General features: G+C 56.2%; 3 protein-coding genes across 3 annotated transcripts; 1 reads left to right on the top strand and 2 right to left on the bottom strand.

The window, feature by feature from the left end:
• Positions 1-468: 468 nt before the first annotated feature.
• Positions 469-3162, top strand: EAH_00022390 (hypothetical protein, conserved; the record flags this gene model as incomplete). Its single annotated transcript, XM_013396975.1, has 1 exon — positions 469-3162. One exon carries the CDS (start codon positions 469-471, stop codon positions 3160-3162), a length of 2694 nt encoding a protein of 897 aa, XP_013252429.1.
• Positions 3163-4091: 929 nt separating this feature from the next.
• Positions 4092-7565, bottom strand: EAH_00022380 (hypothetical protein, conserved; the record flags this gene model as incomplete). Its single annotated transcript, XM_013396974.1, has 11 exons — positions 4092-4226; positions 4379-4435; positions 4702-4810; positions 4965-5035; positions 5207-5281; positions 5486-5582; positions 5739-6100; positions 6383-6448; positions 6596-6960; positions 7167-7272; positions 7458-7565. The coding sequence occupies 11 exons, from the start codon at positions 7563-7565 to the stop codon at positions 4092-4094; spliced, it is 1551 nt and encodes a 516-aa protein (XP_013252428.1).
• A 2034-nt stretch (positions 7566-9599) lies between these two features.
• Positions 9600-12944, bottom strand: EAH_00022370 (hypothetical protein; the record flags this gene model as incomplete). The annotated part of the gene is made up of 2 exons (XM_013396973.1): positions 9600-11705; positions 11976-12944. 2 exons carry the CDS (start codon positions 12942-12944, stop codon positions 9600-9602), a joined length of 3075 nt encoding a protein of 1024 aa, XP_013252427.1.
• Between the last annotated feature and the right edge of the window lie 375 nt (positions 12945-13319).

Genomic DNA, 13319 nt, shown 5'->3' with positions numbered 1-13319 from the left:
GTTTCCTTTTTAGTCCCGCGACGGAGCGCCTTAACCAGCTGCCTACGCGTCGCCGCCGGCACAGCCGACAGAAGCAGCCCCGCTGCATCTGGCTGTCGTCTGCTACCCCTTCAACCCTTATCCCTAAACTCTAGCACTTACATTTCCTGCTATACTTGAAACTTTTGACTTTTGCCCTACAGCTCCCTGTCCACGCCGTGCGGATGTCCACGACATGCTGCCCGGTCCTCAGAACCTCTGCGAGGCCAGTTGGCTAGCCAAGGGCCTCAGCTGGCCTCCAGCCGTTGTTTGTTCGGACCCTTCGGGTGGAGGCAGCACGCAACCGCTGCAGGATCCCCTAAGGTATGCAGCCTGAGGCTGCCCGCTCGCAGCAGCAGCAGCAGCAGCAACAGCACGAGTAACAGCAGCCACCGCAGCGCTTAGTAGCGACAACATCATTCAAGGACTCTTGTGGTCAGTCAGATCGACATGGATGAGAATCTATCATTAGAGGCTGTGCCGCTTCAGCGACCCCACCTGTTTGCCGTTCAGCGCAGAAAGGGCGGCAGCAGCGCCGAAGGCAGCAGGCAGAACAGCAGCAGCAGCAGCAGCAACAGATGCATCAAAAGCAGTACAGGACTTCTGGCGAAATGCATGCTGCCCATAGAGTGCCGTTCCACTCATTCGAAGAGCCTTCTAGTGGGCCCACCCCTCTGCCCTGCTGCTGCGCATGCAGCAGCCGCAACAACAGCAGCAGCAGCGACCGGCTACACCGTGCCGAGACCTGTGCATGCTGCGCTGCATACATGCAACCTCCACAGCTATAGGGGAGCATCCACGTCTGTGGATCAACAGCCCCAGCGAGCCCATTTGCTTCAGGGGCCCTTCAAGGGGCCCCCTTGGGGGCCCCCTGAGGGGGGCCAATCAGAAGCGCAGAAGGCGGATGCATGCACAAGCCCAGCCTCTCTCTTTTGGAGCTCTCTTCAACGCAGAGGGATTCTTGAATTGCAACAAGACAACAAGCCGAACTGGTACTCAGCAACCTCTGCTGCTCCTGCGGCGCCGCTGACACAGCACACAACACGCAGCAGGTGCAGCAACCCAGACAGCAGCAGCAGCAGCAGTAGCAGCAGCAACAGTAGCAACAGTAGCAACCGCAACAGTAGCAGCAGCAACTGCTGGAAAAATAGTAATAGTATGCCGCAGGCATCGTGGGCGTGTCTGCGCCAGCCGCAGCAGCGCAACCCACAACAGCAGGAGCAGCAGCAACAGCAACGTGCTTGGCCTGCAACGAGTGATGGCTGGAGCTGCGCGAGATGCTGCAGCTCAACAGGCAGTCTCTTGCGAGGGCGTTTGTCTGCTGCAGGGCTTGAGGCCCTAGTTGATGGGGCTGGGAGGTCTGTTGCTGCTGCTGCAAGGCCTGCTGCACCTGCTGCTGTTGTTGCTGCTGCGGGGGACAGCGCTTCCCCCTTTGCTGCGTCGACCGCAGGAGGGCGCGGCTACGGCAGATGCCCCCCAACAGCAGCAGCAGCAGCAGATGAAGAAGATGAAGCAGCTCCCGGCAGCCTTGCAGCATCTCATTGCAACCCCTGGAGCGTACGCACTGCAAAACGACGCCCCTTAAGTGCGTGGGGCCCTAAACGAGGAAATGCTGCTTCTGCTGCTGTGCGTTGCAGCAGCTCGGGGGCCCAGGTGGGGCCCACCGCTGCGAGGCGCTCTCGAACATCATGCCTTGCTGCTGCGGCGGCCTCAGCACAACGGAGCAACAGCACCAGCTGCAGCAGCAGCAGCAAGACCACAGCAAGCACTAGAACAGAAACAGCGACAGCAGCTGTCTGCAGGCACGCTGCAGCTGGCAGCCGTAGGGGATTTATGAACGCGCAGCAGCAGCCCCATAAGCAGCACATTCCCTATTCCAAGGAGCAGCTTTTCCGACGGCTGCCGCATCTGCAGCAGAAGCAGCAGCAGCAGGGAGTGCAGCAAGTGCAGAAACAGGCACAGCAGCAACGGTCTGTACAGCATATATCTGCTCCGGCGATGCTGCATGCTGTGGAGTACGCTTCAGCAGATGCGGGTGGCTGCAACCAGCATCAGCCGCAGCGGGTCGGGCAGCTGCAGCAACAGCAGCACCGGGAACGTGGCGCATTTGGGCAGTCAGAAGGTACTGCTGGGGCTCTTTCACCTGCAGCAGAAGCAGCTGCTTCTGCTGCTGCTTCCGCTGCAACAGGGTCAACCACTGTTGCTTCATCGGACGCAGCAGTTGCTGCGGCTGCAGCAACGGTTGCTGTTGCAGCACCACCTATTGCTGCTGCGGCTCCCTCCGAAACAGCAGCGGTAGAGAAACTAGTGATACCTCTTCATGTGGAGCACAGCAGCACCGAGGAGTGTCAGCTGCTTTGCACGCAGCAGCAGCACCAGAAAACGCAGCATCAGGACCGAAAGAAACAAGAGACATGGCACCCGCGAGTGCAGCAGTTGCTGCAGCAGCAGCAACTGCTGGAGCACCAGAAAACGCAGCATCAGGACCGAAAGAAACAAGAGACATGGCACCCGCGAGTGCAGCAGTTGCTGCAGCAGCGGCAGTTGTACGCAGGCATTGTCCTCAAGCATTTCTGTCGGGCGCTGCAGCGCTCTGCTTTCCGCCGCCCTTGGCGGCAGCTGCTGCTGCATGCAGCTCACCAGCACGCATTGCAACGCCACCTGCAGCAGGCCCAGACCCCAGGGCAGCAGCAGCAGCCTGCGCAGCGAAAGCCTCCTGTGCACCAGCAGCAACAGTACACACAGCAGCCTGTACAGCAGCAGCAGCAGCAGGGCGCCCAATGTGTAGACATCATGGACGTAGACCTTCACAGCCTTTCCCTTCGCGATGAAGCCAGCAGTAGAGACGCCTGCATGAGGCTGGAAGACTATCGAAGGCGATTACGACAGCAGCAGCTCCGCCACAAACAGCAGCAACAGCAGCAAAAAGAGCAGCAGCGGAAACAGCAAAAGCAGCTGCAACAGCTCATCCAGCAGCTTGCCACTGCAGCGCAAGAGCTCAAGAAGGCTAATGACCAACAGGAGGCCCTTCAGGGGCGTCTCGCAGCAGCCCTCTTCCGGTTGCAGCAGCTGGAGCAGCAGCAGTCGCCCCAACTGCAGCAACAGCACCACCGGCGGCAAGGTGCTCCTCGCCTACTTGTCTAGAACCAGCAGCAGCAGCTGGGCTGCCTAAACGGTGGCTTCGTCGGTGAGTTGCTTCTCAAACCTGCCTTTTTTTGCTGCTGCAGTTTGTACAAATGCTGCTACTGTAGCTTCAGCTTTTGTTCCTCACATAGGCGGCTGCTGCCGCTTAGCTGCAGCAGCTACGCTGGGCCGTTATGCTTCTGCTACCGTTACAGCTGTTGCTGCAGCATCCGCCGTCGTTGCTGCTGCACTATTTGGTGCAGCAGTTGCTGCGACGGCAACACTCCGAGGCGAGGTTCCTCCCGATCTTATGGTTGTGCTTCTGGCTGAGGTGTCTGCACACCCCAGCTTGTCAGTGCAGCCCAAAACTTTCATGCTGTCCATCCGCTTGTCTCGGCTAAGAGTAATGCCTGCGTGGTTTGTAGATTACTTCGTGCTGGTGTTCACGCGAGAGATGTTGGCAGCAGCAGCGACAGGAGCAGAATCAGCATTTGCTGCTAGCACAGGCGCTGCTGCCTTTAGTGTCTATAGCAGCTGGCTGTATTACTCAGTGCCGAGGGCTTCCAACTGCTCGAGAGGCACAACAAAATATGGCAAAGAACGGCCAACCAGGGCAGGCCCCGACAAGGCTGTATTTGCTGCGACTGCTGTTGCCATCGGTACTGCTACACCAGCAGTAGTGCACTCTCTCTAGAAATTGCAACCCCCCAAACAATCTAAACAACTCCATAAAGGGGCGTTGAAAATCGTAAGCAAGCAGGCCGCTGCGTTGCAGCCACCAAAAACAGCCAAAGGATCACTGCTCAGCTTCAGCAGTAATGCACCAGCTGGTGTTGTAGCAGCTCCGCTACAGCAGGTGCTGCAGAAGCCCTGTTGCAGCTGCTGCTGCAGCGGCAGTTTAGCAATGCAGCTGGATCTGCAGTTCGTTCTTTATAGCAGACGAACTGTTATTAGCTTGGCGCTTTGTCCTGAAGTTCTTCAGGGAGACTTTCCTCTAAATGTGCAGCTAATTGACCAACGCTCCAGCACCATTGATCCAGGAGCTCAGCAGCACTCGCAGCGTCCTCCACTTCGGGCACCCTCAGCTGTACGTACACCCCAAATAAACAACTCCACACAGAAAACACACCCTGCAGCTGCGACAGAAAGAGCAGCAGCAGCACCAGGTTCAATAGCAGCAGCACTAGCAACAATGCCACAAACAGCAGCAGCAGCAGCAACATCAGGGAAGGCTCACCCGCAGCACCTTGGCTTCATCATCAATGAGGGCGGGAAGCTGCCCTTGCTGAATGACCTGCAAAGTGTATATACACCCCAAGGATGACCAGAACCTTGAGCCCCAATGGGCGGCCCAGTAATGTGCAGTAGAAGCAGACACAGCAAGATACAGGCGAGCTGTTCTGCTGTTGCTGCCGAAGCTGCTGCTGCAGCAGCACCTGCTCCTGCTGCTGCCTTCGAAATTGCAATCGATAGCAACTGGACGGCCGTAACGGCGCCAGTTGGGGAGGAAAATGCAGTAAGGTCTGCAGTCCCAGAAGCAGCAACAGCAACAGGGCGTACCTGCAGCAGCAGCTGCCGTGTGTCTTCTTCTGAGAGCCTTAGCGCCTGCTGCAGCCGGTCCAGCGGAAATGCTGAGTAACAACCAGAGATGGCTCGAAGCCGCCTCAACCTGCAGGTATGCATCTACCGCACCCTAACGCTGAACCCTATGTTCTACCCCTTAACCCTAAACCCTAACCAGATGCCTAACCCATAGTCACCGATGTCAAACCCTAAACCCTAGCCCGTCAACCTTTAATTTACACCCGACCCCAGAGACATACCGAACGGCCTGCAGCAGGGCCTTGCTGCAGTGCAAAGCAAAGGGGTCCGTCGCTCCGAGCAGCTGCAGATGCTGCGCAAATACACCGCAAGACCCTATACCATAAACCGTCTACCCTTAACCCTTAACTCCAACGCGCCATTGGCGTATATGGCAGCGGCTACAGGGAGAGAATAGGAGTGCACCTGCCAGGAATGCAAACTCCTTGCGCTTCGGCTTTAGGGTTAGCGCCAGAAGACGCACCTTCTCAACACCTGTTACATCATTGGCCTCGAACGCCGCTCGCAAAGCCTTCGCAGACTGCACTTCTGGGTCGCCCTGAAGCAGGAACAGCAGCAGCAACACCAACAGCAGCAGCAGCAGCAACAGAGTGCGTTCAGCACGCTCGGCACATGTGTTACCACCAGCAAGGAAGCAGGGGAGACTGCCGCCGACACCGCATCAGCAGCAGCATCCAGAGAAGCAGCAACATCCTGAACAAAAGCAACATCAAGAGCAGCAGCGGCAGCAGCAGCAGCCGACCTGTAAGGCCTTCCCTTCTCTTGTGCTGAATGGGTCAACAGAGGAAGCCGCCAACGGAGCCGCAAGGACAGCACGGCGTAGTGCAGCAGCTGCCGCTCTGCACGCCCGCAACAGACTAATCCTAAACCCTAAACCCCTTCCAGGCTCAGCGAAAAAGCAGAGATACCCAAGGAACGCCCTCCAGGGCTTAAGGCTCTCCTGGAGCGTTGGTTTAGGGTTTGCTGTTTGGGCGCTAGGGTTTGAGGGAGCATACCGGGTGTCGCCGACTTCCTGGTGATGACGAAATGCCGCCATTAGATGAGCGTGAATCCCAGTCCATGGGTGCTGCTCCTGCCGCTGCTGCTGCTCCTCCTCCTGCTGTTGTAGCTGCAGATCCGGGTGTATGTGCAGCTCCATCAGCAGCCGCGCCCCACACTCTCGAACGGCTGCTGCACTTCTGGGGTCTAAGGAGGCCGCTGCAAGATGCAGTGCGTGAGGCAGCAGCTGCTGCAGCTGTTTCCAGTCTCGGGTGTACGTACAGCAGAGTACCTCGGCTGCTGCTGCTTCCAGTTGCTGATGGAGCGGCAACGACGGGTCTCTGCCTGCCACGTGAACCCTCGGCAACAAGCCGTGCGCCTGCATGCAGCCCCAACTTACGCACTGAAACTACATACAAATTTTTAACAAATGCAGCAGCGTACCTCCCCTCCACCCGCACGCATTCCGGGGTCGAGAAGAGCCCACAGTAGCAGCAGCAAAAGCAGCAGCAACAGCACTAGCTCCCCCAACAAAAGCACTCGCCGATGCGGCTGAGGCCCGCGAGAACCGCCAGCAGGGCCTACGAGGAGGAAGATGTGGAGTGTCTAAAACCTAAACCCTAAACCTCCACACTAAATCGCAGGTTCGCTGCTGCCGCACCTTTGGCCATTCACCCAGCTGTACATACAGTAGCAGCAATTGACTACAGACGTGCGCCCGAAGCCGCTGATAACAACAAACAGCAACATCACCCAAACCATAAACCAAACACTCTAAGCCGCACTCCCTAAATTCTAAGCGCCAGCCCGACTGGCGGGTCCCCCGCAATCCGGAACGCTTCCGTGGTGGTTTAGGCTTTAGGGTTTGTCTCACCTTCAGCCCCTGATATTCTAAGGCGGCAACAGTAGACAGCATGAGTTCTTCCAGCTGCTGTTCGCCTTGCTGCAAACAAGAGGTTTTTGAGCTTCCCTCCCCCGCGCCAAGAGACTCTGGGTCATCATCAGGAGTTCCTTGCCTCTGCGAGAGAGTTCCGGTTTGCTGCTGCTGCTGTTGCTGTTGTTGCTGCTGCTGCGATGAAACAGCAAAGACATCGCGAAGACCGTCGTACTGTCGGATGCCCGCGCGTTTCGTGGCAGCAGAAAGGACAGCCTGCACTGCTGCTGCTGCATCTCCAGCAGCAACAGCAGGCAGCAGCTGCAGGAGCCGCCGGTAGTCCGCAGCAGCCCGCAGGAAGTTCCCTGCAGCGGCAGCGGCAATGGCAGCAACAGCAGCCCAGCAGCAACAAACAATGGAGCCACCCCTCAAGGATGGACAAAGATTGAAAGGGAGGCTTGTTTCTTGCTGACAGCTTTCGTTGAGCGTAAGCAACGGCAAAAGAAGTGCAGATACAGATGCAGCTACAGCAGCAACAACAGCAGCAGCAGCAACAGCGGCGTGTCTGTACCTTCCCTGAGGAAAAGCAGGGTAAGCGACAGAAGAGATTTAAAAGACCATGGCTTTTGAGCGGCTTCCGCTTCCCGCTGCAGCACCTCCTCAAGCAGAGCCACGGCCTGCAAGCACAGCAAGCCATAAACATAAACCCTAAGCCTCTAGCTTGACGGACCTGATATATGCGGGAAAGGAATTGATATGCAGGTTTAAAGCCCAAGGGTTCCTAGCTGAATGCATGATTTATCGAGGGTTTAGGGTTTAGATTTTAGGGTGTAGGGTTTGCCTTCTCGGGCTTAGACTGCACACAGTCCTGGGCCTCGTAATAGAGGTTTTCTATGAGGACAGAAGCCTCCTCTTCAGGGCCCCAGGGGCCCCCATCTGACTCATACTCAAAGTCATATCCGTCCTCCATTCCATGAAAAACCCTGCTGTTGCTGTTGCTGCAGCTATTGCTGCTTCAGCTCGTTCTGATTGAGCTCCTGGTGCTGCAGTTGTGCGGCTGTGGCTGCAGCTGCTGCTGTAGACGCTGCTTCAGTTCCTGCTTCAGTTTCTTGCTGCTGCTGCAGCCGTGCGGCTGCAACTGCTGCCGCTGTCAAGCCACTCGGCGTGGCCGCGCTGCTGTTGCAGCAGCAGCTGCTGCTGATGCAACAGTTGCTGCTGCTTCTGTTGCCACTGCCGTTGACTTCTCCCGCTACTTCTGTTGCTGCTGCTTCTCTCCGCGTGTGTTTGTGAAACTGCGCTTCTGCTTCGAGACTCAGCAGCAGGAATGAAGCAACATTTCACCTTTATTTCCTGCGGGTCCCGACCCCCCAGGAGTTTTGGCTGCTCGGTACGCGGGTAAGGGTTTCGAGTCTACTGTTTGGGGTTACCAGCAACAGGAAACACAACAGAATCGAAGGTGAAAGAAAAAAATATGTTCCCTTAAGTTTTTCCCCTACTACCTCTAATTTATGAGGGGCTTCCCCCAGCTTCCTTGCAGACGCTGCAGGCGGCTCCGGGGGGGCTGCCGACTCAGGTTTATTTTGCAGCTTCTCCATGCGAGGTGAAAAAGAAATTTAAAAGAATTATAATTACCTTCGAACAACTCTCGAGACCCAGATATCGATGGTAACTTGCTGAGGCCCCAAAACCCTAAAGACTTAGCACCGTTTCCCTTCTTTAGACCTCGCCTCTGCCCTAAACCCCAACCCGAAGCCCCACACCCTGAACCAGAAACCTTCGATCCTTAATCCTAAACCCTTCACCCTAAACCCCAAACTCTATACTCGAGAACCTAGCCATACGAACTGACGCTATGTTTGGGGTCTACAGTTTAGGGTTAAGGCTCTAGGGTTTAGGGCTTGAACCCCATAGCCATGCTTCTAGTGCGTACAACAGGGTAAAAAAAAAGTAACCCCCTTAGGTCTTATCGCACTCGGGTGTGTAGCTTGGGCTCCCTCCATTTGGGCCCTGTAAAGAGAGAAGGAAGAATGGCTCGGCTGAACCTTTGCATTTTCACGATCTGCATGCGTGTAAAAGCACGCGTGCAGATCGTGGGGCTTTGAGGCCACCACAATGTTGAGAGCAGCTGCAAATCTCCAACGTAGGGCCAAACAAAACCCCTAACTGGCTCGTGTTCATGCGTTTCCATACGAAGGGTTTAGGCCTTAACAAGCCCTGAAAAGAGAGGGTTTCGATATTGAGCTTGTAGCCCTACGAGGTTCGGGGGGCCCTGCAAGGGAAATGTTTCAAGATTGACGGTTTGAGCATCAAGGGTTTGAGGGGCGCGGGAAGAAGGGATTTTGAGATTGAGCGTTTGAGGCTGAGGGAACCGAGGCATGGACAGGCTGAGGGTTTGGGGTGTATGACTATTTAGAAGGCTACGAGAAGGGTGTAGAGGGAACTCTCCTTCAGCTCTGAAAGCCCTCAGAGGGCCTCCACTGCAATGCCCGCCCCAGTTCCTTGTCAGCTGCAGTCTGCGGCTGCACTCACTCGAAGCCCTACAATATGAGGCCCAAAACCCTGAAGCCTAGCGAAAAAAGCCTCCCTCCAAAATCCTAGAAATAAATTCTGACACTAGAAACACAACTTGACTGTAAATCCTAATCCAGAATCCACGCTGTAAACCCTTAACCCTAGCTTGAAACTTTTGGATGGAGCCGTAAACCCAAGTTGGGAACCTTCGTCGTGAATCCCAACCTTACTGAAAAAAACCCTGAGGCCTTTCCTGCACCGCTATCCGCTCGCCATAGGGCTTAGAATTTGTGTGAAGTGCCCTCGCGAGACTCCAAAGGCCCAAGCCCCAAATCCAGACTTGTGGGTCTACCAGCTGTTGGGCCCCGCCATATGTAATATAAAATCCATAATGAACAATAAAATAGGCATGCATATGTAAAATAATGAACGGCAGCAAGCGCATCGAGACTAGCCTTGGAGGGTGAGAGAGTTGAATGGGTTTTCTTGAGCCCTAAGGAGGCAGAAAGATAACCTGGTTCTTCCCTACCATAGGGAGCGTCTGCTGCTGCAAGCGTCGTTGCGGGTCTCTGAGGTGCAACCAAAGCAGCAGCTCTTCATACGTTCGCACTGTTGTAGTTCCGTCACCCTTTGCATCTACAGTAAAAAGAGGGGCCCCTGCAGGGGCCCCAGTAGGGCCCCCAGTGGGCCCCTCCGCACTCTGCAGAGCCACAGGAGACACATTTCCATAAGCTTCCTTTAGACGTACACACCCGGGAGTACCCCCTGGAGGGGAGACTGAAACAGCATCAGAGGTCATCTGCTGCTGCAGCAACTGCTGGTGCAGCGATGGCCCACAAGCTGCTGCAGTGACCTTTAAAAGGGCAGCAGCAGGCGGATTGGCAGAGGCAGCAACTGCAGCAGCGGCTGCAGCAGATGAGGGGCTTGGTGGAGTGGGAACCTCAGGCGCAGCAACAGCAGCAGCTGCTGCCGCAGCGGCGGATGGAAAAATTGCTGCTGCTTCTGCTGCAGCATGAGGTACTCGACGGTGAGGAAACATCTCCGAGAAGACGCAGCAGGGGACAACTGCAAGAGCCAAGTCCGGCAACTCTGCTGCTGATGCTGCTGCCTGCTGCTGCTGTGACTGCTTGCCCCGCTGCTCGTATGCCTTGTTGGGCTCACCAGCAGAGCGAATGTCCCTGTTGTTGCTGCTGCTGTTGCTGCTGTCGTTGGTGCTGATGCTGCTTCCGCTGCTGGTGCCGTTGTTGTTCCTGTTGTCGTTGGTGTCGGTGTAGCTGCCATCGTTTGTGTTGCTGTCGCCGCAGCCGCTGCTGTTGTTGCTGTTGTTGTTACTATGGTTGTCGCTGCTGTTGCTGTTGTTGCTGCTGTTGTTGCGTCTGCATTGGTGTACGGCGAGGCCAACATCCACAATATCTCCTGCAGCTTCATCAGGGTGCAGGCCCACGAGGGCTGAAGCAGTAAGGAGTTTTGTTTGTACATAGAGGCTGTCTCTCAAGAGGTCGGCATTAAACAAAGCTGGGATCGTCTCCACCGATCCCCGAAAAAAGGCCTCTGCCTCTTTGCCTCGCAAGCCCTTGTGCTGCAGCAGCCACGCAGCCTGTCTCCTGTTCAGACGCAAGGGACACTCGAAAGAGCTTCTGCTGCAGCTCTTCATAGCTGAGCTCATCGCCGGTCTTGGAGAGGGGACAGCAGTAACAGTCTCCTCGCTTGCATATCCTGCATCAGCTGCTGCGGAGGCTGCAGCGGTTCCCGAGTGTCTCTGCCGCTGCTGCGGCTCCCACTGTATGCGGGCATGGAGGGGCTGCGCTTCTTCGCTTTTCGTGGTGTACGTGCACCTAGGATCAATGATGGTTGTCGGGATTTGGTATTTGACTGCCAATTCAAACGCCAGTTCTCCTCGGCCCCCCCCGACTTCTACAACTCCACTACCCTGCCTCAGGCGTTCGACTCCGTACGTCTTTACGAGCCACTCTCCAAACACTGCGCCCCGCAGGCTTCTAGGGTACACCCGTTGCTGCTGCTGCTGCTGCTGCTGCTGCTCCTGGAGGGTAAGGGCGGAAAAGGTCCCCCTAAGTAGCCCCGGGGGAGGCTGCAGGGGCAGCAGCTCATGCAGGAGAAGTTGCTGCTGCTGCGAGTGTACCTGCAGCAGCTGCTGTTGCACCCGCCGAACCTGCCTCTGAGCCTTCAGCAGGTCGAATTGTCTCCTCAGCCTTCCGTCTCTCACGTGCAGGAGGGGACAGCTGGCTCGTGCACAGCTGCCAACGAGTAAATACATCTTGCACACCCTGGAGAGTTCCACTGCTGCTGCCGCTGCTGCTGCTGCTTCTGGTGCTGCTGTCGATGAGTTTCCTTGCTCTGCTGCGGCGTCTGCTGGAGGCTGTAGAGAGGAGAGAGCAGCACGGGGTCTGCCGTGTAGCAAAGGGATGCGCTGCGCCTTCTCTAGGGCGGCAGTGGCTGCTGCTGCTGCTGCCTCTGCTGCAGCTGCAGCTTTTTCTGCTGCTGCAGGCCTGGAGGCCCGGAGTGCCAACACTTTGAAACCCACCATTCGCATCGCCTCCTGCAGGGCTGTCTCCGCAGCAAACGGTGTAAGGCGTTCTCGCTGCAGCAGCAGCAGCACATGCGCATGCACAAGCAGCAGCTGCAGCAAGGGAAATCCTGCAGGGGGCGGCAGCGCGAAAGAGAAAACCATGGAGGCTACAACTATAGCGAAGGAGAGAGAAAAAAAATGGGGGGCTGTGCGAGGACGGGCAGAGATTGTTTGATTTAGGGTTTAGGGCTCTGTTAGGGTTTACGAGAGCAAGGGTTTATGAGTTCGTTTTAGTCTACGAGTTAGTTGGAGTTTGAGGTCGGCATAGGGCCTGCTGCTTACAAACTTGCTCGCCAGTTGCTGCAGCTGCTGCAGCTCCCCCTTTCTTTCCAGCACTCCTACAGCCTCGACAGAATCCCCCGAACGAAGTCGCCTCAAAATGCTGCGGTGTACATCCAGCCCACCCACATCAGGGGAAGATACGCTGCAGCAAAGGGCAATACTTGTCTCTGCGGCCGCTGTTTCTGCTGCTGCTGTTGGCGATGGTGGTGTCGTCGGGGTTTCGGTTGGTGTTGCTGCCGCTGTTGTCGGAGAGCCTGCTGCTACTCCTGTTGTTGTTGCTGCTCCTGTTGCTGCAGCTGTTGTTGCTATTGCATTCTGCTTTGCTGAGGCATCGCCACCTGATGAGGCTGCTGCTGCTTCTCTGGATGCAGTCCTTGTTGTTGCGGTTCCTCTTGTTGCTGCTGCTGCTTCAGCTGCTGCTGCTATTGCTTGTTGCGGCATTATATCAAAGAAGCAAAGACGACGGCCAAGGGACTGCTGACGGGTCACTATCCCCCGAACCCTGAGCAGCAAGTGCTGCATGGGGTACCCCCTGAATTCCCATTCTTGCTGTAGTTGCCGTTGCTGTTGCTGTTGCTGCTGCTCTTGCTGTTGTTGCTGCTGTTGTTGTTGCTTGTGGTGCTGCTGCTGTGGAAGCAATACCGGATGAACTGTGTCTTTAAAGTGTATGGACACCTTCTCGGGGGCCTCCAAGCAGGAAAGGAGCAGCGAGGGTTGCAGATCCACGGCAGCAGCAGTCGCCGCGGCAGCAGGGTGCCAAAGGCAGCCAGCCAACACAGACACCTCGTTTCTAGGGTTTGCTGATATGGAATTTTCTGTTGTTATTGTTGCTGCTGCTCTTACCACACCTCCAGCTGTTGCCTCGGTGCCTACTGCTGTTGCTGCTGCTGTTGCTGCTGGCGCTGCGGGCATTATTTCCACCCCTACTGCTGCATCTTCTGCAGCCCAAACGTGATGAAGTTTATTCATTTGTCTTTGTTGTATTGAGGGGCAGAGCTGGACGAATTGTAGCAGAAGTCCCTACTGCTCGCGCTGCCCTTCTGGGGACACCGCGAAGGAACTCTGTGCCTCCTCGTTGAGCTGCAGCTTTTCAGGGGCCTATAAACACCCAAATAAAACACGAAAAACATATTCAAAAAACGAAACACTCCACCGCACATCATATTCCCAAGCCCATTTGGCTTAGACCTTTGGGGGGGCCCGGTGTAGGGTGCCCAAGAGGGGCCCCGTGAAGGGCCCCTCCAAGGGGGCCCCGTGAGGTCTTTGCACGTACTGAGACGTGTGCACAGGATCCTAGTCTCCTCCATTTGACCCTACCCGTAATAATGTTGCTCCCGTTTTGTG

This window comes from Eimeria acervulina, genomic scaffold (assembly GCF_000499425.1).
Source record: "Eimeria acervulina Houghton genomic scaffold, Eah_scaff163, whole genome shotgun sequence".
In the NCBI taxonomy this organism is placed as follows: Eukaryota; Apicomplexa; class Conoidasida; order Eucoccidiorida; family Eimeriidae; genus Eimeria; species Eimeria acervulina.
The sequence above is the reverse complement of the archived record's forward strand: the minus strand, read 5'-3'. Positions and strand labels throughout refer to the sequence as shown.